The sequence below is a fragment of the Indicator indicator genome, chromosome 3, assembly GCF_027791375.1.
Source record: "Indicator indicator isolate 239-I01 chromosome 3, UM_Iind_1.1, whole genome shotgun sequence".
In the NCBI taxonomy this organism is placed as follows: Eukaryota; Metazoa; Chordata; class Aves; order Piciformes; family Indicatoridae; genus Indicator; species Indicator indicator.
Genome location: NC_072012.1, coordinates 21127097 through 21154739, shown reverse-complemented (window position 1 = coordinate 21154739; position 27643 = coordinate 21127097). Strand labels below are relative to the sequence as shown.

General features: G+C 40.0%; 1 protein-coding gene across 1 annotated transcript in view; it reads right to left on the bottom strand.

The window, feature by feature from the left end:
- Window positions 1-22281, bottom strand: part of SEMA3C (semaphorin 3C) — a 112884-nt gene extending 90603 nt beyond the window's left edge. The window contains exon 1 of the mRNA XM_054399898.1: window positions 22158-22281. Coding sequence (XP_054255873.1) covers window positions 22158-22260 — 103 coding nt within the window. The 5' untranslated portion in view covers window positions 22261-22281. The remainder of the gene's footprint in view (window positions 1-22157) is intronic.
- Between the last annotated feature and the right edge of the window lie 5362 nt (window positions 22282-27643).

The following is a 27643-nucleotide window of genomic DNA, read 5'->3' as shown; positions in this document are numbered from 1 at the left end:
AATCCAAACAAAGAACCAATCCATGTAAGACTAATTTATTTTGCTATTTTGATTCACCTGCATCCTATTTTGAAGGATACATTTGCTAGAAAAATAAAATACTAGGCATTAGAGAAAATATAAGCTTCTCCTGAGAATCAGGGTTAATCTTTCTTGGGTTTTATTCTTTAACAAAAGCCCATTCACACTTCCCAAGCACTTGTTTCTCTTTACCTCCTTTTCCAGCTCAAAGAACTGCAGATGCATTAAACAGCAAGACTGAGGCACCCACAGCAAGTATGCAGATGATACCAAGCTGAGTGGTAAGGATAAGACTGAAGGATTGGATGGGTGCCATCCAGAGGGACTTGGACAGACTGGAGATGTGGGCTGAGGAGAATCTCACGAGGCTCAGTAAGGTAAAGCGTAAGGTCCTGCACCTAGATCAGGGCAATTCTAGGTATCAATACAGGCTGGGTGATGATGGAATTGTGAGCAGCCCTGCAGAAAAGGACTTGGGGGTGCTGAACATGAGCCAACAGTGTGCACTTGCAACCTAGAATGTCAATGGCATCATGGGCTGCATTAAAAGAAGCATGGCCAGCAGATGGGGAGAGGTGATTCTGCCACTTTACTCTGCTCTGGTGAGATCTCACCTGGAGTACTGTGTCCAGTTCTGGAGCCCTCAACACAGGAAGGACATGACCTAATGGAGAGGGTCTAGAGGAGGGTCACGAAAATGCTCAGGGGGTCTGGAACACCTCTGCTGTGAGGACAGGCTGAGGGTGCTGGGGTTCTTCAGCCTGGAGAAGACTCCAGGCAGACTTAATAGTGGCCTTCCAGTACTTAAAAGGGACTACAAGAGGGCTCCAGAGGGACTGTTTCCAAAGGCCTGCAGTGATAAGATGAGGAGCAATGGTTTGAAATTAGAGAAGAAGAGATTTAGATTGGATGTTAGGAACAAGTTCTTTAGCATAAGGGTGGTGGAACACTGGAACAGGTTGCCCAGGGAGGTAGTTGATGCCCTATCCCTGGAGATACTCGAAGTGCAGCTGGACAAGGCTCTGAGCAACCTGATCTAGTGGAGGATGTCCCTGTTGAATGCAGGATTGTTGGACTAGATGAGCTTTGGAAGTCCCTTCCAACCCAAACCATTCTATGATTTTCTTAAGAAATTCCTCAGTGATGTAACTTTTTTGTTTGTTTGATAGTAAACAACAGGCATAAGGAGATGATTTTCATGCATATTGCTCAACAGCTGTAAAGATTCTACTTGTGAACTACAGTTTCAACTTCCCATCACTATCTTTTTAGGGAATGCAGGGAGGATGAGCAAATGTGGAGGCAGTTTTCTGTGGAATATACCTTGATGCTGTAAGAGAGGCCAAGGAAGAATCAGGTTTCTAAGTTGTGTAATAAGGAGTGCTGGCACTGGTTGCAATTATCTAAGAGAAAAATACTACAGCAAGCCTAGGGCTGACACCAAACTTTAGACCTAAATATCCTTGTTCGTTAAGTACAAGGCTGTTCAGAGTACAAGTCCATCATGGTTTAACAAGCAGACAGATTGCTCTACTGCTGCAAAAGTGGTAAAAGAATAATGCTCACACAATTGGATTCGATAGTGATGGAAAGTTTAAATGGAAGAGCTATTCACAAACTACAATGCTACAGTTACATAGTGGTGAGCATAGCAAAGCATATAAAATACAGAGTCTAGGCTTAACACACAAGCCCACTAAGCCAAAGCAGATACACAAAACCTTCCACCAAATTGGACCAAAACCCCAATACTCCTTTTCTCCCCCCACCTGCAGTTTTCCATAAGCCCCAGGCCTCTTTCTTCCCCCCCAACACTGCTAGGCTGGTTTCAGGCTGGCCAGGACTAAACTGCTCCCCTTTGTTTCTCTCCTGAGGCCTATCAGAGCCATGCTACACTCCCCATGCCTAGGCCATCAGTACGCAGTAAAACTACCAGAAGATAAGAGAGGTGCCTCCCACGGGACCAGAAAGGGAAGAGAGAGAGAGAAAATAACTTTGCAGCCAGATTTATAGGGATGCAGGATTTATGGGAAGGGATACAAAGATTACACCTCTTGGACACTGCACCTTCTGGAGATCTGCTCTTTGTGGTCCTCATAAAGGCACCTAGGCTCAAACAGCCACATAATCTATAGGGCTAAGTTAAAAACCTTCTTTTGAAGGAAGCTCTTAGCAGAATGGATGTAACCATACACAAGGCATATACAGAAAACAGGTCCAGAATTGGCAGCAAGACGCTGTTATGAACAAATCTGATGTAATCTGGTTTCATTGCAATATTCCACCTCTGGCTACAATACTGACACAAGATCAGTCATGGAATGAGAAACATGTAACTGGTTCCTGCATCACAAAATCCCTATTCCAGGATTATAACACTGGATCTGTTTCTTGACTACAGACACCAACAACAAGAGACTGCCTTGACACTAAAAGCAGAGTCCCAAAGTGCTGTGGAGAGAAGCAGGGAGACAAATACCCGAGATGAAAGCAGCCTAACACTACACTGCTGCCTGCTCGTACAAGCAACCCACCTTAGCATGGGTTTCCCTCATTACATCTGCCAAGGTAATTCTGCCTCAGCCATCTACAAGGAAATTCCTTGAGTGACTTTCAGGTGCATGACTTCAGGTGTCATTTCCCTTTGTAGGTAAAACCTGAAATTTCCATCTCCAGCCAAACCCAATGGCAAAGTCTAGGATGAATTAGTATGAAAACCTCTGTATTGACTTAACCTCTAATTTACACTTCTGTCCTACTGCATAGGTGGTCTTTAGAGTGCAAGAATAGACATGTGCCTGAATACATTAAAGAGCTGAGAGTGCAGCCCTAAGCATTTGTACAGCTGGTGAGCCAATGGCAAAATTATAAACTTCAGGAAACAGTGTGCACATAAGCATGTAAATAGAGTTGTCGAAAGTCTTGGCTCTATTACTCCACTACTACAGTGTCATTGTTGACATGTTAGTGTGCCTAAGGACTTGACTCACTGCATTTTTACTATTTCAGATCTAATAGCTTAAAACACAATTAGGAAGGTGATGCATATCCACCAACTTCAGGAGAGTTAGTCTCGATTTGCACACATTAAAATACCATTAGAACAATGGAAGCATATGCACCTGCAAGAAATAAATTTAAAATGCATTGAATTGTGTTTAGCATTACTTTGAACCTTACCTGGAGGGATCCCGTACAGAACTGCCCTTTACCACCTTGAGATTATCCATGGAATAATGAACTCTCTTGCTAAGATCTGTGGCATGAATAATGTGAAGGAAAACTGGCAAGAGTTCGGAAGACTGTTAGCATTCAAGAGACTGAAGAGACCGAATTATGAAGGAAGATCAAGAAAACATGAACAAACAAACAAATCAAAGCACTTCCAGCAAGGCCAAGAAATTATTGTAAAGCTACGTAACAGTTCTGTGTGAGTGCTCTATGCTCAGATGGGATAGGATTAGGATGGTGCACAAAAGTATAATTCACTCTTACAAAGAATTACAAAATAGAAAACAAAGGCTCATAGTTAGAAAATAATTCTTCCTCAAGTAACAACTCAGAAAAAACGTTTCTGTGCTTAGGACATTCATTACTGAATAAGAGAAAGCACTACAAAAATGTGGTGGAGCAAACACTTGTTCACAAAAATGCAGTGGATTAGAGTTAAAGACTTCTAATATTTCTGATTTCCAAGATTCCTCCATTTCTAAGACATGCCTTTTCATTAGGACTGGATTTAAATATCAATTGGATCTATTTCTTAAGACGGAGGATGCACAATGACATTTTGTCCCTGCATGTGTATTTGTGCAAATGTAGCCAAAGCAATAGAAAAGCGCGTGCACTTATTAGGAAAAAAGAGCTATTTAGGTACCTTGCTCACCTGAGGCAAAAAATTATCTTGACTAGGTATCTATCCTGTTGCTTGAGGGAAGCAAGACATAAAAGCCCCGTGAAACAAGCAAAGTTAATGAAATAGAGCCAAATTCTCTGCTGGCATAATTTCATTAGAGGTAAACGCAGCTGCCCCCACATACATAGCTGAGAAGGCTACTTGAATGACGAGGAGAGAAGAGGGAGTCAGCCTAAATGTGTGGCTTCAAATAGTGTTTTTCACTGTCAGCACAAACTGTAATTGCAACACAGAGCAATTTTGATTAATTATGCACTTCAGACTTAGTTTATAAGTATGGACTGTGCTTCATTTCCCAGTTCTTAAATGAGTATCTTCAGGAGTGTTCTACTACATGTACTGACTACCAAAAGCATGCCTTATATCAAAGAAATGTACTATTTTCACCCTGACTCTTATATCTTTTTCCCCCCCTTTCACTTCTAACAATTTATAAAACTAACTTCACAGTCTCCATCATGTTATAGTTGCTATCACTGCAGTAAGTCCCTTCAAGTCATAAAGTGATTTTACAAATCACCAAACAACAATTTAATTAACCATATCAAATTTTTAATGGAGATAGTAATGAGGGCTTAAATCCATTCCAGAACACAGGCATCTCTGTATGTCTGTATCCAGCATTTGGGGATCACTAGCATATAGAAATGACAGATTTGTTCACTCTTAACAGCAAGAACTCAAAACCTCCAAGCACAGAAATATCTTCTAGCAACATACACAAATTTAATTCAGTTTTGGCATCTATGAGCCAGCCTAAACCCAGGCCAAAGCGTTAGCAGCCTTCCAAAATGAGATGTTTTCCAAGATCCAGCCTTAGAGATGCAACATGGCAACTAATCTACAAGGATTAATCTGTGCAGAAGATAGTCAAAGAAAAGACTTTGGATGCAGGAGGCTAACACTGCACTTCAGAAAGCTACCGCTGTCATCTTGTGGATGTGAAGAATGGAACAGTGGCTGGCACAGCTCTGGTCTTCCACCATCCCAAAGGCTGCTTCTAAGGGATGATTTCTCTCCAAGAGCTACCAGTTACTACCAAATAAAGTTGCAATTATGGAAACAAGAAACTGCAGCTGGGACACCAGATCCATCTATTGTCTTTTATGCTTTTCAGACCAGTTCATTCTGCATTATTGCTTGCATGTAGTGGCAGAGGTTAAAGAAAGGAGTGAGAAGTTCACTTCTTTGATTACCTTACTCTAAAGATAGTTTTCTATTTACAAAAGATTTCTAAGAAACACAGGCTGTAATTGGAACTTCTTTGCTTCCAAATAAAGATGGGAAATAAAACATTCCTTTTTCTCTTTTTATTATACATAACACATAGAAGAAAGTAATCTCTGCCCAGTCATTTCAGCACATTATTCCTTTGTTGTATTAATCTTCACCTTGTAATACTGTTTGCGTGCAGTCACTACCTAGCATGCTGTGCGTTTCAGCATACGACACACAGAAAGCAGCATTATTAACTGGTAAATTGTCTGTTGAAGCTCTACTAATATATATTAATATATATATAAAACCAATATATATACAACAATATGTATTAATATATTAATAAAGGACCTTTATACATGAGGTATAAAGGTATGAAGGTCCTGTATAAAGGACCTATATACAAGACTGCAACGGTGTGTTAGCTATTTTACAATTTGATAGTGGAGTGAGAACAATTTAAGTTCTCTAATCACAGCCCATCAGTTACCACAGGTATCTCCCATTCAACAGCAATGATCCATCATTTATCCTAGAGCTAGCAAAGCCTAGGAAAGGGTCTAACTCTGAGGATGCTTGGGTGAGAATTGAATGTTGCTACAGAAAGCTAATTCAATTTATCCAGAAACAAAACGCACTCATTCTTGTCACTTTTTAAGCAGATCTATTAATACATTTACCTAAGAGTACTTTGAATGCATCTTTTTGTTTCAATTGTTTCTTGCCCTAAAGTAAATACTTTATAGGCATATTTTTATGCATTTAATGAAAGATATGTGTGCTTCCACTGGATGCTTAAGTGCATTAAAAAAGCCATGGTATGTGTCTACCACTCTTATATGGTATGTAAACCAGTCTATGAAAAGTGACTGTATTCCTACCCAGTGGACAAAGGCACAAAGAAGTATGGGAACCTTGACCCAGCCTTTATTGTTGGTTTTAATAAAACAAACCCTAATTCTTTATTTGTTAAATTACGGTATGCTACAGTTTGAGCTTTCCTTAAGCTTTACTCTCCTAATGAAGTTTATTCTGCCTCTGGCTTCAAGCAAAAGAGCATTGTGTGTTTCCCGTGTAGGCAGTGGGAATGTGGTTTTGCAGAAAAGGAAGTCTTCTGAATATTGGGGACTAAAAATCAATGGTAAATGGAAGCCAGCCTACTGCCCTTGTTTTTCCAGCTGTCAAATTTTACTCTAATAAAGTAAATAGTATTTCTTTACAACCCCATTAATTTTTCCTAAACAATCTGACAATACCATTCACTGTTCTGTGAAAGCAATCTCTGTAATTTATGCCATTCTTCTGTGAGAAATACTCTCAACATGTGTGGAAAAAGGAACCTTTCAGCAACATGTTCAGAGGCCCAAACATCTCTTCTACTTTATTTTACTTTTAAACTTGGACAGGGGGCTAGATACAGAAGGAACCAAATGTGAGTCAAACTGGAAGAGACAGTAACTGTTAAGAATTGTCAAGGCAAAGCACATTTTAGTCTGGCAAAATACTGCCCAGTCTCTTAATGAGCTTAGGAATAAGTAACAATAGATTTTATAGAACGAGAAAGACATTAAAGAGATCAGCTCTATAAAATCCTTCTATAATTATACCACTTGAAAGGCAGCCAAACCGGGTGGGCGGGGGGGGGGGGGGGGGGGGGGGGGGAAGGGTGTAGAAAGCACAAATACCTTCTTTGCTACATGATACAATCTATGATTTCATATAGGATCTTCATCTATTATACTTGTGTCTACACAGTAGACATCAGCTTTCAGACCCATGGTTTTGTACTGTGTGAGAAATTCTCAGATGTGTTGCATTGTTTAAGACTCATCAGGAGTCAAGATCAGAGTAGGAAAAAAAAGCTTCGCAGCTACAGAAATTTGAATTTGCATTTGTAGAGAATACAGTTATCTCCTCAGTACTTATATGGTCCTCAAAACTCAGGTCTCAGAGCCACTAATAAATTTCATTTTACCAACACCCCTGCGAACAGAGGCAGCATGAGCACAAATGGCATGAGCACAAATGAGTATTAAAAAGCCTATAAACATCTCTAGGTGTCTCACGTTTCTTAGGAAGCATTGAAATTGCTTTCATTAAAGACACTCTGTAGATGAGTATTTTGTTCTTTTTTTTTTTCTTTTTTTTTTTTTTGTATTTTGAAAAATCTGCATTGGATTTTGACTCTTCATAATCAAACTCAAACTGGTAAGGCTGGCATTTGGCTTTTTGTTTTTCCCTTCGAAAAATTTGAGATGCTGGAAGAAAGGGTCCTACTGTCAGTCTGTTTCTGAAGAATCTTATTATCATAATGGAAAAGAGGAAGCTTTAATCAGTTAAGTATGAAACATATTTAATTGACTGCAGGAGAGACTATAATGAATTATTGCCTGCCATCCACCTCCACTCCCACTGATTAACACAAGCATTACCACTGTCTGCTGAAAAAGAGAGTATTTTGCTTTGGTGCAAAATTTTTCATAGAGAGTTTTGGTGCAAAATCCTCTATTAGAAAAATTAAATATCCCCAGATGTGAAAATATTAATGAGCTGTATGAGACAGCACAATTATAGAGAAAGTCTATTTCTTTAACCTTCACCTGAACTTATAAATTATTGATTCCTTTTTGTGGTAGTTGCTTGACGTGTCTCATTTCAGTTGCTGCCAGTTGTCATCAGATGGCATAGTACACAAAAATCTGAAATTCTGCTTCCACCAGACAAACCTCAACAGAAACCCTGGGTGCAGTGGTGTAGGGTAGTGGATAAAGAGAAAAGGCAAAAACAAATCTGCAAACCAACTCTGCCTCTACAAATAATACAAAGTAGCAATTAGTGGCAGGAGCAGTGAAGAAGGGACAGCAGCAAACATTGACCCTTTTCATCATTACCAAGGGAGCAGCCAGGGCTGTTCTGACATGTTTAAGTGCCCCCCTTTTTTAATGCATCCCCACTTTCATGGGCTTTGAAACCTCTGAACTGGATAAATGCTTCATGTTGAAGAAAAAAATTGTAAAAAACATTGAAACTTACTCGACTTTTTTTTTGTTTGTTTTCTTTCTAGCTTTCATTAGAAAATTGAATACTGTCCTGCAGTGGACCCCTTTGAAATTAAAATGCATCTGTTTGCAGTACATGGTAACGCATATATGAATAAGGGTATTTTGTAAAAGTTGTGTGCCATAAGGCTTTGTAACACAAAGTTCTGTAACACTACCTTACTTTAATTCCTGTGTAACATCCATAAAATTGAACTTGGAATGAAAGCTCAAAGAAACAGTTTTTCCATGCCCTTTTTTCTCCCTAAGAGTTTCCTTTGGTTTTGACATTTTGGCTTGCTTGTTTCTGAGGGCTCTTTCTATGAAGAATGCCTCGGTTACTCGGGAGGCAGAGTTTTCAGCTGTAGCGACTCTAACTTAACAGTATGTATGTAAAAAATACAATTCCTAATGAAAAAAAACCCAAAATCTTGCAAGACTTATTCCTGCATTCTGTATCACTGCTGCATGTTGCTATCTAGCCAAAACTACACAGAGAGACTATGTCTTCATTCCTGTTGAGTGGGATATGTACATGGAAGCAAAAAGTCTTAATCTTGTTAAACCATTTGCATTAATTGTGGTCTACAAGCAGAACAGCACTAAATCTGTTATTCCCTTTACCTTAGTTTCAGACTCTTTGTTTCACGTGCAGGAGGAGACAAGGCAGACAAGGTGTGACAGCTGGGCAAACAGAGGCAGCATATTTTGCTGTGAACTGTGACCCTCAAACGCTAAGCAATATTTGTAGAAAAGAACGATTACTTTATCCAAGAACAACCTTGTTGGTACTTTCTATCAATAAAGAAATCATCAAAGGATTTTTTTTCTCCTAACCTAATTTGGAAGAAAATAGTTTTATTTGTTCTTCAAACCCAATCTTCATCTAGTCTATTTTTTTGATCGCTGGCATTTATTACAGTAGATAGCAGCTGCTGTGAGCCTTCAATTGCAGAGCATTTGAAGGCTGATGGAAACATCAAGCTAATATTTTCAGTGGCTCTGGGATCTGAACCCGTGTCCTCAGGATTAAGGCAGACCAAGTGAGAATGAATACCTCCTTACAGACAAAATCCACCTATCCTTTGCCATGCAGAGAATGAATTTGTCTGCACAAAGTAGAGCCTAAAGAAGTTAATTGAGACATTTTATATTTTATTATTTATATACAAGATATTTTGCTCCTATTTTGGTGCTACCCAAATGACAATATTTCCCCCATGACACAAATTAATGTCCAAAATGTAAATTAATAGGGAACTGGTAATGCATAGACAGGCTATTCCTTTAAACTGCTTATATGAATTATGAGCAGGAATCAAAAGATATCCTCAAAAAGTTATAGAGAAACTTTTCTAAAAAAGGTTGGCAGGTGAGTTTCTCATGATGCCATGATTCAAAAATTCATAGAATGGTTTGGGTTGGAAGGGACATTAAACATCATCCAGTTTCCACCCCCTGCCATGGGCAGACACCTTCTCCCAGACCAGGTCACTCAAGGCCTCAATCAGCCCAGCTTTCAACACCTCCAGGGAGGGAGCATTCACAACCTCCCTGGGCAACCTGTTTCAGTGTCTCACCACCCTCACTGTCAAGAATTTCTTTCTGATCTCCAGTCTAAATCTACCCTCCTCAAACTTCAACAGAATAAAGGAGATTATATACAGAAGACAGAGGTAGCATCATCTGATATTGCTTTCATATTGTTTCAAATAATGCTGCATATTCTAGGATTTCTGTTATTCCATTATATTTTAACGTGCAGCTACAGACAGATCCATGTTTGGGTTTTGTTTTTTATTTTTCCCTCCACATCAGGGAAATCCATCATATTAAACTGTAAGAAAACAATCCATATAACATGCAAAGTTTCAAACTTGGGAACCCACACTTTAGGCACAATAATTTGCAGTAGGCAGTTAAAAAATTCCTCATGTTGAGTGTTTATAGCTTTCATTGTGGCCACAGGCTGCCAGGTCACTCGGGTCAGATTTCTGACCTTTTTGAGGAAGGCTGACTTTCTTCTCCAGAGCTGCTTTAGCAGATAAGCTGTGCTGGAAACACTGCCAAGACAGATATCAGCGTCTTAATTCTTACACCTGCTGATTGCTGAAGAAAATCACAGACCCACAGTCACACAGGTTGGAAAGGACATCTAAAGGTTATGTTGGGCCAAATCATGTTCAAAAACAGGGCTAGGTACTGTAGTGAGATGGATTTCCACAGGACCTCATCTAGCTGAATTTTGAATACCTGGAGCGATGGAGAGTCTACTACCTCCCTGTACAACCTGTTTCAATATTTCTCTATGTTCATGGTGACAAAAAAAAAGAGAAAGAAAAAAGTCCTTCCACCTACACAGAATTTATTTTGCTAAAACTTGGGACTTTTGCCTTTTGTCCTGTCACTGTGCACTTCTAAGAGTCTGGCTCTGCTCTCTCCATACTCTGCCCATCAGACAGTTGAAAGCAGCCATGAGATGCCCCTTAGCCTTTTCCAGGCTGATGAAACTTAGCGGTCTCAGCCTCTTTCTTGTTTGCCATGTCCTCCAGAACCCATACAGCTTAATGACCCCTCACTGAGCTTCTTCCAGCTTGCCAGCACCTCATGGTGGGAGAGCTCAAAACTAGACACAGCAGTCTCTTCCCTAGTCTCTCCCATCCACAAGCCAAAAAAAAAAAAAAAAACAATGTTGGCATGATTGCAGAAAATGTTAACACGTAAATAATGCAGCTGGCCAGACCATGCTCAATTAATATGTAGAAAATTAGTATTTTGCCTCCTAACTGAGTTTAAAGAGCGTACACACATGTACTTTCTCCAGCATGAGAAGATCTGGTACCAAATATGAAGTCAGTTTCAAAGCAGATGGAGATTACCTCCAGAGCAGATGCTGCAGCTGAAGGTTCTCATACAGCGTGAGCTGGGATGAAGTAACTTCATGCCAACTCCTTGTGTTTGTGAGTAATGTCCACAAGACCCTTTCGCCTTTTGGTGACTACTGCATCCTTCCTTCACTCTCCACAAAGGAACAGTTGATTTCTTGAAAGGGCTTTTCAGAGAAAAAAATATCCCACAATCTGCTATTTTTCCTTCACACATTTCCACATAGGACTCACACCTATGAATTAGACCTACTTTGAGCAAAAGTCTTCTTCAGCTGCTCAGCAAACAGGTTGGGGCCATCATAGGCACAACGCAGGAAAAGTAAGCAAAGGAATCATAAACAGTGAGTGGCCACCTTGTTTATTCAGAGTGCTACAGTTTATTGATGTTACACACAACCTGAAGTTAGATGTTGGATGTTTTCTTTTGCATCCAATCTGATCTGAAAGGGAGTTTTCTCCAGCTGGCTAGGGCAGCTTTCAACAGATATAAGCAAACCATAAACCCTTCTCAAAGCCACTGTCTACTCAACTGTAGAAAGAGAATAACCTTAAAGCAAAGGTTCTTCACAGTCACAATGTAGAGTGAAAAGAAAACTCTCAGCTGCTTGCCTCTTATATACTCAGAGAGGAACAGAGGCTGCCTCAAAACCAGAATTCAACACCTTCCTCCAATACCAATATTAATACCAATGCCAAAATACCAGTATCGATACCAACAAAAACACACAGCCTAGAAGCACAACAACAACAATAATCATCATAATCATAATAAAAGAGAGGGATCTTATCACTCTTCAGCAGTGTTGGATGCATCTGAAGTGCTCCTATGAGGAAAAGTTCTTTGGCAATGACGCCCTCAGAACCTGGAATGAATGTACCTTTTTTAAAATAGCAAATGGAAGCTAAGTAATCATTGGTGGCAGATTTCTGTATCTGCAAACAAAAGTAATTCAAGAAAGGTTGGGGGTTTTTGTTGGTTTTGTTTGTTTATCTGAATAATTAATTCTATTGGATCACCCCCATCTCCCCACTCCAAACACATCTATGTAAATCACCACAGTAGGTATGAAACGTGCCTCAGTATTGATTCAGCTGGCACAACCTTCCTCTATAAAAGCCTCTTCAGAGCTCCAGCATCAGGGTGGTCTGCTCTCCCCATCTGCCAGGGAGATGCTGGATTCCTGTGCTTGCCCCTCTCCCCCAGTGTCTGCTTGCATTGAAGTGGACACAGCAGCAGCTTTACCTAGTCCAGTCACATATATACACAACAAATGCAGCATGACTCATATTCTTTCACTTCTGAAAGCACCATGCTTGTGTTTCATGAACTCACTGCTCATTTTCAGGGTGCTGAGACAGGAGGTAAAATTCATCATCTAAGGAAACACATACTGACCAAGCAAAGATTTTCCCATCTCTAGAAGGAAAAGATGGGACCAGGCAAAATCTTGTTGTTCGTTGGACCTGGCTGGCAGGCCAAAACATGATGACGAAGACCATAAGTCTCCTCTTTGCTTCAATTTCTGAACATTGTTAGTATAGGTAGGTAGGTAGTATAGGTATACCTGACCACATCTGAAAGTTCAAATTATTTTTTGCAATTTTATACAGTTTTGCAACTGTAGGAATGGACTTTTTCAGCTCCCTGTGTGAGCTTCAGAACATGTTACCTAAGATCAGGAAACAGTAGAGAAAGAGTTGTAACAAATGCATAATAAAATAAATCAAAAACCAAACAAAAAACCACTCACATTTGATTCTTTTCTTACTCTATTTTTGAAAATTATATTTCAAAAAGTCTTATTTTTGCAAGTATCCCTAAAATCCCCAATGTTTCTACAGGAGAAATGAGTGCCTGACATTCTTCTCATTTTTAGAGGGACTTAACCAAAGCTACAAAGATGGCAAATTTTTAAATCGGAGGTGATGGTTTTACAGGCATATTCATTTTCGGATTTTATAGCCATGTATGCACAGCTTTATTTCCCCAGCACAAACCACAATAAAACACCTCATGAGGACTTTAAATGTTTTTGTCTTTGCTGTAGGTTTGTCTGCTTTAGGGAAAAAAACCCAAAAACCTAAAATGATGGTGCATTATTCTCAACAGTGGCAGGAAGTGGGTTTTTAGCTGCATCAGCTTAAAAAATTCTAGCTGCGTTCACGTTGAAGTCTAAGCCTAGGATCAACTCTCCATGCCAACTAAATCCTTTTCAGAACTTAAAAAGTAAATTTTTGAAAAGATGCCAAGATTCCTCTTGAAATTAACATCTCAATTGGTTGATATTAAAAACCTAGAAAGTGCCATTCTGAAGATGCAAGTGCTCTCATTTTTGTACTCTAATTTGATATCACACCTCATAAGAGCACTCGACAGAGACTCTCTCAGAACACTGCACTGACAGGCATGCAGGTTGATTATTTCAGACAAGAAGGAATTTCTAAGAATTGCAGAAACATTTTGTATTAGGAACTGTCCTGTGTTGTTGGAATGCACCAGGAAGGTCAAAGATGAGTGTGACAGTGTTTGCCTCCATAAAATACCCTGTTCTGTCTCCCATATGGCTGTGGCTCAGAAAAGGATAAGGCAAAACTCCACTCTTGCCTTCTAAGGTCAGTAAATCTTTTCAAGGAGTTTCTGTAAGCGTTTTAGGTTCCTAGAATCCTAGAATGTCTTAGGTTGAAAGGGACCTTAGAGATCATCTACTCCAACCTCCCTGCCATGGGCAGGGATGCCTCTCAGCTAGACTGGGCTGGTCGAGGCCTCATCCAACCTGGCCTTGAACACCCCAGGGAGAAGGCATCCACAACCTCCTTGGGCAGCCTATTGCAGTCTTGCCACCCTTGTACTGAAGAACTTCTTCCTAAGATCCAGTCTAAACCTACGCTCCCTCAGCTTCAAATGACTCCTCTTTATCCCTCTCCAGCCTTCCTGTGGGATACATTAGGGTATTGGAAGGCAGCTCTAAGGTCCCCCCAGAGTATTCTCTTCTCTAGGCTGAACAACCCTAGCTCCCTCAGCCTATCCTCATAGCAGAGGTGTTCAAGTCCTTCAATTATCTTTATGGCCCTCCCCTAGACTTGTTCCACTAACTCTGTGCTCCTCTTACGATGGGGATACCAGAACTGGACACAGTATTCGAGGTGGGGTCTCACAAGAGCAGAGTAAAGGAGCAGAATCACCTCTCCTGACCTGCTGGCCACACTCCTCTTGATGCAGCCTAGGATACAATTCACACTCAGAATAATGTTTGTGATCAGGCAGAAGATGCGGGCATACATATAGATGTATGCGATACTGTGTTTTGAATAATGTTTTTTTGCACTAAAAATCAGCTACTGTAGAATTATCATAGAATCACAGAATGTTAGGGCTTAGAAGGGACCTCACATCGAGTCCAACCCCTCTGCCAGAGGAGGATCAGCTCGAGTAGGTCACACAGGAACATATGGAGGCAGATTTGGAAAGTCTCCAGAGAAGGAGACTCCACAACCTCTCTGGCAGCATGTTCCAGTACTCTATCATCCTCACAGTGAAAAGGTTTTTCCTTATGTTCAGTATCTTTCTCTCTTTGTTTCCTATTACACTATTGATTTTTGTGTGCATATATACCATGAGATTTATCTTCTTATGCTGTTCAAATCTTTGCATTCTTGGTCTGTTACGTGAGAAGGAAAGAAAATGAACCTCATCATTCCCAGCCATTGAACTGAAGGAGCAACCAGACACTTGCCTCTCATATTTCCATTATCCCTGTAAATCTAACTGCTGCTCCTTTAAGCTGGGAGTCTGAGAGATACAGCCTGACTTGTACAAATGTTAAAAGCAGTTAAATATTTGCCGAATTTAATTGATTCTGAGCTGACAGGGACTGATTTATTCTGCATAACTCAAAGCTTTTAGAAGTAAATGTATTTTTCATTAAGAATGGTAAAGGGAAATGATATTAAACGAATTAAAATTCTAAGAAACAACAACAAATTATCACAAAAACAGGTGACTAAGCCTCTTAGTCTCAGGGAAGGATTTACAAGACCTTTTTATTCACTTCTATTTGCAAAGCAATGTAAGAACTATGAAATTGCAAAGGAAATACAAAAAGGAGACAGAAGTTGACAGTTGAAAGAGAATTCTGTCACACATTCAACATGTAAGTACAAAGAAGAGTCCTTTTCCTTCATTTCAGAATGCCAGTCTGAACCTCTTAATGGTTGAAAATTATGCCTTTAATTAGATAATTTGGCTTCAGTTTAATTTTGGGGAGGGTTGGTTGTCTTTTTTAAAAAATCAGATTAAGTGCCAAGATTTTTTTTTTTTATTAATCAAATTGGCAATCCAGGGTGATTGTGATGTCTACTCATCTCCACTCCAGAAGATGATTTGGGTGAGGCAATACTTTATCCCATGACAGGAAGCAAGATTATGCGGAATAGTTCAAAAGTCTTAGTATTCACCCCATACTATCTCTAAATGTTGTATTTCACAAAAACTTATTTGCATTTGAAAGTGGTACTAGAAGAAAAATCCTCTCATAAAAGTAGTGTTGTGTTTTATATGAAGCCTTCACTTACAGACCCAAATGAAAATAATAAACCCCAAACCATTCTTCCTGTCCCAAGATTAACAACACCATTAAAAATGTTGTCTCACACTCCTGAGATGGTCACCCAGTTCAGAATTGGCCAAATTAAGAGCTCAGCCCTGAAAGGTGTACACATGGATCAGACTCTAGGCTTATGGTGATTTGCTGACATTCACAGAGCAGATAGGATATTCACTTTATTCACAGACTTCATTGGGTTGGAAAGGACCCTCAGAGTGGGTCTTGTCCAACACCCCTGCACACAGTAGGGATATCTCCAACTAGATCAGGCTGCCCAGGGCCACATCAAATCCAATCTGGAATGTCCCCAGGAATGGGACCTCAACCATATCTCTGGTATTTCACCACTCTCACTATGAAAAACTTCTTCCTAACATTCAATCTAAATCTACCCTGCTCACCAGGGCAGAGTAGAGGGGGAGGAGAACCTCCATAGACCTCTCGGATACACCTTTCTTAATGCACCCCAGGATACTATTAGCCCTTTTGGGCACAAGGGCACATTGTTGTTCCATGGGGAACTTCCTGTACGTTAGGACTTCAAGGTCTTTCTCCTTGGAACTCCTTTCCAGCAGGAGGATCCCTAGTCTGTGCTGCTGCCTAGCATTATTATTATTTTTCCTGACACCCTACCTCTGCAATGGGATGAGCAGGGCAAAACACAGCCTTCTTTTAACCTGGTATCTGTTGCAGACACTGCTGTCTGAATGTGAGATGAGATGCCACACTGTGTCCCCATGACAAAGACCTTTCCTTGAGAAAGAGTGCCCAGTTTTTTTATTAAGAAGCGTTATTGAGAACACTGAAAAGTCAGCACCATAAAGGACAAAATACACATCGAGGACATGGTGGGTTCAAATGACGGGTAAGGTCTTGGTCTCTGTGTTTATTCATGGCAAGACCTCAGTCAATGCACTTCAATAAAATGAGCAATTACTGTGTGTCTCGTCACTAATTACATCTGATACACAAAAAGGCTTGTGCAGCACCACATATCAAAGTGCACTGTGAACTCATCCAGTATGGAAATGGCTCACAGAAGAACTCTTGTTACTGGTACTTGAAAAGTCCCAAACAAGATAGAGTATAAGAAACATTTCTGCCATTTTTCCTCTCGTCACATTTTTTAAACATAAAAGAAGATGTGTTGTAAAACAATGGCAATTTAACTGCCTGTGTAGGGAGTGCAGCATTCGCCTTGCACAGGCAACACAAGAGGGAATTGTAATGAGAAAGAAGTGGAATCGGCCAAGATAAGCTGCTTTCTTCTGTGACAAGTAGAGAGCGCTGAGATGTGTTGAATCTATCAAAATGTTCTCAGATAGTTTGATTTCTTCCATCTCAAAAAAAAAAAAAAAAAAGATGATTCAGGTACAGGTCAAACTGACTGATTTGGGGAATAGAAAGAGATTAAAAGGAGGAACTAATCTCTTAGATAGCAGATCTACTTTTTATCGTGCAAGAGACAACCAAAATCCCCAAATTTAGTAAAATTTGGACAAGTTCTTCATCCAAGAGGAGGATTACGTTTGTAAGATTTTCTTCTAAATTTGAGAACTACCTTGAAGACCATGTACTGATTTGTGCTTTCCTATGGGGATAGCTCTTGTAGTAACTTCAGAGAACAAAGAACTAGACCAAACGTTACCTGTGACTTCAGCTTAATTGTTTGATGTTTTTTATGACTGAAGTCACAGCACTTGGCAAAATCTGTCTTTATATACTGAAACAACTGAAGCTGTCAATTTGACCAGATGCAAGAATTTTTAGTTGACAGTATTCCAAAGTGAGCTTTTAGATCTCCATTGTGAGACAATTGAAGAGGAAACATTTTCATGACCGGTGTTCAACGCTTTATAAATTAGTATTACTTAAAATCCCCGAATTTGTGAAAGCCACTAATCAGTTACTTTGGAGAAAATTTGACTCACAGTTTTCTGAAATTTGTGCAACTATATAAACGCTCAAAAAGATGTCTGTATGAGTGCTCCATATAAAGAAAGATAAAACCATAGCTTCACTCTTAAAAAAGAAAATAAAAAATAATTTAAAAAAAAGCTTTACTTCTATTTCATTTTGCAAGTAGCTTTCATTTCATGGACATCACCAAAGACCAAATCAACTATTTGAATATAAACCATTGCCTACTAGACTGTCATCAGCACAAAGTACCCCAAATAATAAATGAACTTTTTATTAACTGTGGTAACATTAACATTACAATGAGGGATTGTTTCAAAACAACTTGTATTGCTGTTGCTCAAGAGCTCAAAGAAAATGGTTCTGTCTCTTTATTTTTCCTTGAGGGTAACCACAGGGGATGCATTAAATCTTTTCAAATATGTTGACAGTTGAATAAGTGCTGCTGTTGCTCTGGTGACATTTTATGCTTTTTAATTGCCATTAATGAAGCTGACTTGATACTTTCTTAAAAGTGCTTTACATGTTCTAGTAACTTTATGACAAAAAGAACAAAACTGTCTTAAAATTAGCATTGATCCACTTCTCATATGGAATTTTAACTGGAGACAAAGGGAGAATCCACATGGGAAATATCTGCTTGACCAGACATTTTAGGTTGGCATGAAATACTCCTAAGTGAGTTGTGAAACCATTGCTTGGTTGTGTGTTTCCACAATAATTCAAAGCCCAAAGAAGACTTCAAGCGTCTTTTAAAAAAATAATTACTTCAATTTTATTGACCAGTTCAGAATCTGGTGTTCAAATGGTATGGCCCAACATTTCAGGGTTGTGATAAAACCCAAAATGTTAGCTATGAGTTGGAATCAAAGTCTGGTACTATCCTGGAGTCTAATAACTCCTTGTTTATTTTGGTAATAGTCCTGTTGGCTTGAGGCAGGTTTTGCCCCTGTAAAGACTGAAGGAAATTGCTCCCGATTATCTCTTCAAGAACGTGCAGTCAGAAGAAGGAACACAGGCAGCTTGAGAAACAGCAGGCACTACCTTTGATAGTTCATAAAAAGACAAGGTAAGTCTTTTGCCATGGGAAAAAAAAAATGGTGCTTTAAATTATGATGGGTGATTTAAGTAGGTTAAGGAAGATCTATTCTGAGGACAAGGAGTCAGAAGATGTATGAGAAAGCAGGATAGTATACTAATAGTGTAGTAAGATGTCAGGTCCTTTGCTTCCCCCATCCCAGGTTTCCTCACCCTGTGGTAACACAGCAGATGATTCCCCAACACTACTGCAGCTTCTGCACCACAGACTTCACATCTGTGCAGTTTCAGAATCAGAGAAATCCGGAGCCACTTCTTTGAACTGCAGTGGCTCTGAGAGCAGACATTGTACAACTATTGGTGGTTTGAGTCATCACAACTGAGCAGGGCAGTTAGGTTATGACAAATCATTCCAAGCAAACTGGATCTATTTCCCAATTATGCACAGGCCTAATGCCATGTAAAAGTCTACCTGTGCAAAAACATAAAATTTAGCTCCAGCCCGACCTTCTATTTAATCTGCGTAAATGGCTACACAAGGTGCAAAGCAACAGAAATCAGGCCTCAGGGTTCTGTACGGCACAGACACTCAGGGTGCAGACAGCTCTAAGTTTGGCACTCATATCAGACACACATTTAGCAATCTCAGCTAACTCATGAAGTACATTTTAATTAGTCAAGGGGCCAGGCTTTTGATTTAGAAAGTAGAAATTAGGGTTGCAGCCCTTTATCCATTGAAGTTAATTGCAAAATCCCTATTATCAGGCTCTTGAGGTATTATCCAGGCTTACTTTTTAATTACATTTGATTCTTAATGAAGTAAAAGAAAAACAAGCCACAATTGAAACGATTCTCATTTTTATCTTTCCCGATGAACAACAGAATAGGTCAAGATACTTTCTGGATTTTCCCATGAGAACTGCTGCAATGTGAATAAACTCAACTGACTTGATCCTGAAGGAGCAGGTTAGCTTTGAAAAGCATCACTCATTTTCTCCTCACTATACATTCTACCCCCAAAACATATGCAATATAATTATAGACACAAAGCCAAATCCAATTCAATTCAGAACTTGGAAAATATCATCTAATCATCCTAAGCTTGAATAACTTGTCTTTATTGTCTAATGTCATTTAAAACATAAGGAGTCCTAATTATAGTTTTGTTTTCAAATGATGCACTGTAAAAGAGTGACAATTCTCCAGACAACTTCTCAGAGCATGGAAAGAGCCAGTAACTTGATATTTCTAATTGATTTAAAAACAATAAGCTATGAGGGAGCTTATGCAGGAACAGTATGTTATGATACTTGGGTAAAGAACTATGTTTCATCTTTTTATATTATATCATTGTCCACATAAATAAATGAAGATTCAGAGACCAGAAGTTCATACTATAGATGGGAGACCATTACCTTTTTGTACACAACCACCTGCACACTCTTTTCACCTAAAGAAAGCTGTTTCTTACCACCTGGAAATCAGGCTTAAAAATAAAATTACTGGGTTTTTATTATAAAAAAAAAAAAACAAAAAAAAAAAACCAGCCTTTTATGTCAGACATTATTTGTTATATTATAAAATGCATAATTATTTTCTTATTTTTGTGACTTTGATAGACTAATTAAAAAAACAAGGACTTTAAAATGTAGGGGGGGTGGGTTTTGAAAGGTTAAATGTTGAGATAAGTATTAGAGAAATTGAAATGTCCATTTTTTAAGATAATCAGATAGTATTTCAAGCCTCTGGTGACACTTTCCCCTAACTTTCACTGAGGTTGGAGATCCACGCAAAACATTACTTTAAAATCCAGGAGCGGGAATAGGATATGTGCCAACTGTGCATGATAGTGCAGAAGTGAGCTGTTATGGAAGCGTCCAAAAGGGTTACAGTCAGGAATCAGAAAAGTGAGGCTGTGTCCCCAGGGCTGGTGTGGAGTGGCAGAGCTCTTGAGATCCAAGAACCTCATCATATGAAGTGGCTGCTCTGACAAAATTGTCATAACCCTTTTAAAGGAAAGAGAGGTGACTTCCTTGCAGAGAGGGACATAAAAACTAAGGTCTCAATTCACCCAGCCATTACTTTTTCTAAATCTCTAGGTCTGGGGGTTTTTGCCTTATGGGTAGCTCTGTGCTTCAAACTTGTAGGATACCCATGACCAGCCAAGGAATGAAATGCATTCACATTCACAAGGCTGAATACCACAAAAGCTGAACGTTTCCTACATCACGCTCATACCAGAGATCACAGGAAGCCAAGACTACTTTCAAGGCCATCACAAACATGATATGGAAATGTTGATCAGCCTGTACTGCACAACTGTGACAAACCTGCAGGCTTAACACTCTAAAACCACAGCAAAACTTGCTTCTGTGTTGACCTGTGCTGAATCAGTGTCATCTACATTAAGCCAACATTATTTAAAAGCAAGGAAGAGAAATTCCCACCTACTTCTTCATGTACCAGCTCCCTCTTGGAATGCAATTTCTACTGTTGCTTTTACTGGAACTATGCCAATTTACACCTATTAAGTATGGCACTCATAAGTGTAGGGCCTTAGAGTCTACAATATACAATATCTTATAATTGTTCAGTCTGCTGGTTTCCATTTGTGGAAGGTCTAATTTGGCAGGTCTCCTTCCAGATGTCTCTCAAACTCAAGAGTACATAGTTTGGATTATTGTGGTGTAATAGCAGTTTGAGATACTTACTACCTATGATTACTTTAAAAATGATTTTTAAAAGGCTCTTCAGAGCACACAGAAAGTTCCCATGGCAGGACATCCTTGCACTTGTGAACCATACACACCAAAAAGCAAAAGCCCCTATAGTTAGTGACAGGAAATTTCTGCTCAGGTTTAACGGAAACTGTAAGCCTGAAGAATATTTTAAAGTGTTGACTAAAATCAGCATTTAGGACAAGGATTAATACTAGAAGAATAAAGCTACCTTACTATTAGTGTAATTGAAGCAGTAGGGTACTGCACATCAGAAGTAAAAGGCCCTTTCTTTTTAAAATAATTTTGATTGCTTGTTTATAGAATTCAGGCTTCAGTGATTGCTACATGCTATGTACATCCAACACGGTGCACAAGGAATGACATTTTGTCAAAGCACTAGGCCTTAGATGATTATCTTGCTAAATCTTCAAAAAGTCTCATTTGCAGAGTATCAAATGAAGGAAATTCCAATAATTTATATCTTCCACTGCATGTGACACACTATCATCTTTGCCAAACAGAAATAAGGATAAGAAATAAAAGTTATTATGACTTACTAACAAATAAAGACTTCAAAATAAAGAGAAGGTATTCATAATTATGTACCTATAGGTATAGCAGCAATGAACCTCAGGTATAAAACAGATTTAGGCTGACAGATACCTCAGCAACACAAACCAAACAATAATGGAAGTAGACCAAAAAGCCAATTTCTACTCAGTCATTGACTTTAAGAGGAAGAAGAAAACATTCAGTCATAACATTTGCTTAAGAATGTTTATCTTTTTTCTTACCATTGAATGTTAGGAACACCCTTGCTTGAGGCTGGGAAGATCCTTTTACACTGCTAAAGTAAATAAATATCCCAATCCACACGTGCAGTGCAAGAAATGCCATCTCTTCAGATTTTCAACTTAATAACCAAGAAGCAAAACCTGAAAGACAGAGATATCACATTACTGTTGTTTTACAAATTTGTGGAGCAAAACCAACACTACAGAAAGACCTGTGTTAGAAAGCTTTTCTAGATGAAGTCATAATATAATGGAAGGAGGTACAGCACTTCTATTTTCTCTTTGAACACCTGAAAATGTTATTACTCCAGTGGTCTTCTGCGCTGGCACAGAAGGAGCTCTCTCCCTCTTAGAATGAGCCAACAGAGCCCAGGTTTTGGCTAAGGCAGACTACAGCACTAGATTCAGTTTATTTAAATAAGGACAATTCCACCTGCTGGAGAAATAATTAAACTAAATGTCAAGGCAGAGCAAAGCAAGGACAGGAGATAAAGTTTCACAAATAAAAATCTTGCTGATATTTTTAGATGTCTCTCCTTACTTTACATCATATTTAATTTCGCTCTCATGTTTGGTTTGTTTGAGTTTTTGGGTGTTGGTTTGGTTTGCTTTGCTTTTTTTGGGCAGAGGGTGGAGCGAGGAAGACCAGGGTTGTTGGTTGGTTGGGTTTTACTTTTAACATTTGAAATCAAAGGTGTTTAGAAATGAGCATTAAGATTTGCTGAGTTCTCTAATAGCCCTCTAGATCTTCTTTTAAGATGAAATCCTAACTATGTACATTAGTAATTTCAAAACCATTGAAACCAGAAGTATTCCAACATGTCTGAAACTGTTAGTCAACATTAGGGTTTTGGGTTAGCTCTTTTCAAGATACTAACCTGCTCTTGTAGATTTCTGCAGAGCACTAAGAGTACCCAGCGTGGCATAATGCATTACATTTGATATTTCTGCTACTCCACCTGCATCTCTGCTGAATCTTACAGAGTACAGCTGCTGAGATGACTGAGCTCCTCAGAGAATCAGAAAACACCACAAAACAAATCTGCATATTTTCCAAGCTCAGGGAGGGCTTGAGCTCACTGAGTCAGTGGCTCTTTCCCATTAATTCCAATGGGCTTTGGACCAGACTCATAAAATTCAGCAGACATTAGAAGCTGTATATTGCATTTCTGTAATGCTCCTAAACTGCATCTCTCCAAAAACTGTTAAGTCCAAAGTCAATGTACTTTGTTCTTCAGCTCAGCTACCAAAAGCGAGGATAAAACACACCCTCACTTTTTAGGCCCATTTTACTTCCCTGCTGATATTTATTTTTTTTCTTTCTGGCATCAACAGCCCTTCTACTAGCCATCACTTATTGGTCAGTCAGGTGATGTATTTGATTCTGTGGTAAATGGAAGCACTTTGGAGTGCTAGAACTTAGCATTAAAAAATATACATTTGTTTTTAAAAAACATATACATTTGTTTCATGAAGCTTTGTTGCCTGAGCAATTACCTTACAGTTCTGTAGCTCAACTCTGCTCTATCACTACAGTCCAGTGAAAAGCCAGTATTCCTACATTCTTCTTCATTTGTCCTTCTGAGATTCACACCTGTCCTAAAAGAACCAGGTGTAACCACCGTATCATGGCAGGAACCAGCTGTGGGGCAGGGATGACTTCAGGTCAGCACCAATTTAGGCTGGATGCACACCACTGACTTAATGGTAAAAACCCCGTATCTCATTACTACCTCTGTTATTCCCTGTCCACTCACTGTAAATCGCTTTGAAAGACTTCTTTCTGCATGAGAACTTCATACTAAGTCAGGGGTGGGATCAAGAGCATGTGAGTAAGCACACAACTCTGTAGCCCACACTCTAAACTCTCATTCACAACTTGCTCTAAAGTACTGAAAAACGCATGAAGATCAAGTAATCTTACAACACTGCTAATTGACAAAAACACCAGCTACAGATCTGGTCTACAGGAGAAATGTATCTATTCTGGCCTAGTTCCAAATTATCTCTAAGGGTCTGTTAACTAATAAAATGATAGTTCCAGACACTTTGCCAAGAATAATTTTTAAACAGGCTGCACAAACTCTAGTATTAATGCTGCTTTGTGGGCTTTAAATTTAAAACCTCGTGAGCAGCCCATGGGATAGTCTTTAACTTACCCCTCTTTTAAGAGAGAGATGCTGTTAAATCCTGATAAAATTTCCCTGACTGGCCAAAACAAATAGCAAATTATACAGAACATGTGATTTAACAGATGCAGTGGGATTAATATTTTACAGTAGTAGCACTATGCTTTCTTTGCAACAGAGATAAAAAGTCAGAGGAACAAGTGTGTGACTTTCTGTCTTTCTTTAAATTATATTGTAGGAAATAATAATAAAACCCCTTTCAGCAATCTTGCCCTCCCACTCTCATGCCTCCTGCCAACTCTAGTGCAATCAGTTACAGAAGTGAAACATCGCTACATTTCATTGCTCAAATGGTAGATCTCCATTGTTAACAGAGAAGTGACAGGCAAATACAAGATTCAAACCCTGAGCTGCATGGTTCCTATCCAGCTGTTAGACACATAAATAATAAATGCACATGGTGCCAAAAAGGTACCTCAGGGTATCTGATATGCAAGATACCTAATGGAAATAGGTTTAATCTCAGAGATTTACATACCTGGTAACTGAATATAAACTCATTGCAGGTTTGACTCCTGGTTTGGGCTATATCCGAGTTCTCAATTTATCTCAGTAAGTCATGATACTATATTCAGCATGTCCAGTGCACATGATCTCTGCTGACAACTCACAGACCTAAACCCATGCAAGTACTTTTAAGAATATTTTAGGACAGACAAAAGGCAACTTCTAATTACACATCTGCTCTTATACCCTATTCCAACTGTAAACAGACTGGCAAACCACTATGAAGGTGAAGTGCTGAAGTTTTTCTGCCACCACAGTTGCCTTCAGCATGCTGTATTGCTTTTGGAAAGTATTATGCAGCTTTGTTGTGAAGTGCTGCACAGGTGTCATCCACTACAGGCTGCGTTCTACACTTAAATCCTGTAAGGAAAACCATTCAGCAAAAGAAAGGAAAGAAAGAATGGGGAAGAAAACCCCACCAAAGACAGACTATGCCAATCTGGAAAATATTGCTTTAGCTGTCTGTGAACAGCAGGATAATTCAACTATCAAACACATTTCACATCTATGACAGCAAAGAAAGAGAACTTTCAATTATGCTTACCCAGCTATTGGAGGAACCAGTGATACAGATTTTTATCTGGTTTCTATCAGCTTGCGGACTCTGCTTCTGCTACCAGAACAGTTTAATTCCAAACCCGGCTCATTGTGAGGGAGAAAATAAAAAGGGGAAAAAAAAAAACAGAAGTAAAAGAAAAAGAAAAGTGTCTCTCTTCCCGGTGGTTGCAACGTATCCCCGGCTCCTTCGTAAAATAATTCTTATAGCTGGGCTCCTAAAGCACAAGGAGCGCTTCTCCCCAGCCCTCAATTAAGCACCTAGGAGTGAATGGAAAGTGGCCGGGCGGTGACTGTGCGGGCTTTGGTTTCCAGTTACAGGCGCTGCCCTGCCCTCGCCGCTGCCGCGCTAGCGAGGCGAGGCACGGCGGCCTCCGGTGCATCATTAGCTGAGCAAATAGGGGCTGGAGCTCATAAATAATGACGAGGCCACACCCCGCCGAGCGCGCCAGCAGCCGCTCGGCCCGGCCCGCCCTAGGCAACGTGGGGCCGCCGGCTCAGCTCGGTACCGCGGAGGGAGCGCAGGGCGCGTTTTGCTGCACGGATTAGATGGGGACAATGCAATCAAAGGCTTAAGGGGAACGGCCCTTCCCCCCGTCTTATTCTAAAGGGGCTTCAGCAGCAGGCAGTCTCCGACCCCCTATCCGCGCAATTTGCGCGCTCTCGACGCTGGCATGAGTCGAGAGGGAAACTCTCCAGGGAAGTTTCTGCCCCTCCGTGGGGGCCGTCTCTGGGGCTGCCCCGTCGGCAGCGCTGGGGGATGTCTGCACGGACTCCAAGCCGGGACCACTGGCCAAGCCCGAGAGGGGGGCGGCCGTGCCGGGTGGCGATTGGAGCCCCCCGGGGAAAGCAGCCCCCAGGGAGCCTGTCTCCGGGGTGGGAGCGGGTCCGGGAAGAGCGGCGGCCAGTAGAAGGGTTTCGAGGGAGGCCAGTAGATGTCACTCTGAAGAGAGGAAAAGAGAACGTTGTGGTGGGGAGGAAACCAGGTCACGGCCAGTCAGAGGGGGTCTTCTTTCTTTTTCTTTTTTTTTTTTTTTTTCCTTCCCCCTCCGTCTCGAATTTCCTCGATTCGAAACTTTAAAAGACAATGAGCGAAGAAGAGTAAGAAAGGAGAGTTAGAGCAGGAGTTGTGTTTGTAGTTCAGTTTTCTGTTTGCCCCAGTACTTTAACTACAAGCTTTCAGGAACTTCTGTAGTTAGGAGACTGAGATTTGCATTTTCTCCATCTGGATTTTTTTTTCCTCAAGATACTGAGGAATGGCAGTGGGGCAGCTGCAAAAATTTTACCCAAGATACCAGGAAGATGTGAAGTGCAGCATAGATCTATTAAAGCCAGTGGGATTTTTCAAGCAGTATTTTGGGTTTTGGGTTAGGTTTTACCAAGTTGCTTTGCAAGCATATCTGATGCTACTCAGACCTGCTGGGTGCAAATTCCTTTTTAATCAAGACTTCCACTTTTGTAGAGAGAGGTGGTAGAAAGGTTGCACAGAAGGGCACTATTACAGCAGTACTCAGGGGAGCATCTCTCATGATACACTTGCAGCCATGTCCCACAGACCGAAATATGTTAACAAGTAAACAAGTACCCACAATGAATCAGTGTACATGCTCAAGTTACAACTTTGGTTCCAGCTATTACACACTTTGGCCATACTAACCAAAGCAGTCAATAATACTAAGGCATTATAGCCAGAGAGCAGGGAGTAGGCTGACTACAGTGCCCTTACTAAACAAACTTTGTCTGTACATGTAGATGTCTTTATGGCATGAGAAACTTTCAAAGAGTTTCTTCCCTATGCTTTAGTGCCAGCCTAGCAGAATTACTACTTTCTTCAAGTTAAAAAAAAAAAAAAATCTGGTGTTAAAATGCGGTTATGATCCCAGAGAACACAAAAGCATGAGATGCTCCATTCCTCTGAAATAAAATGTCAGATCTTATTGATGTCAGCTTGCAAGTAATGCCAGAAAATAAATGGAACCAGAATTTTGAAAAGCTTGGCCCACTTCATACCATATCTGGAGGATGGACTAGCTAATACTGTCAGATGAACTACACTCTCCAGATCATGTGTCCTTACAAATATTGATGCGCTTCCAGTTTTCCCCCTTAACACAAATAAATTGTGTAGAAATGTGTGAACATTTGCTGCCCTAGAGAGCTGTTAAACTAAGCCATCAGCAAGCTTCTTCTCTCTGGGCAGGCAGTGTGGCTGTGAACATGATGCTGCTCGTCCTT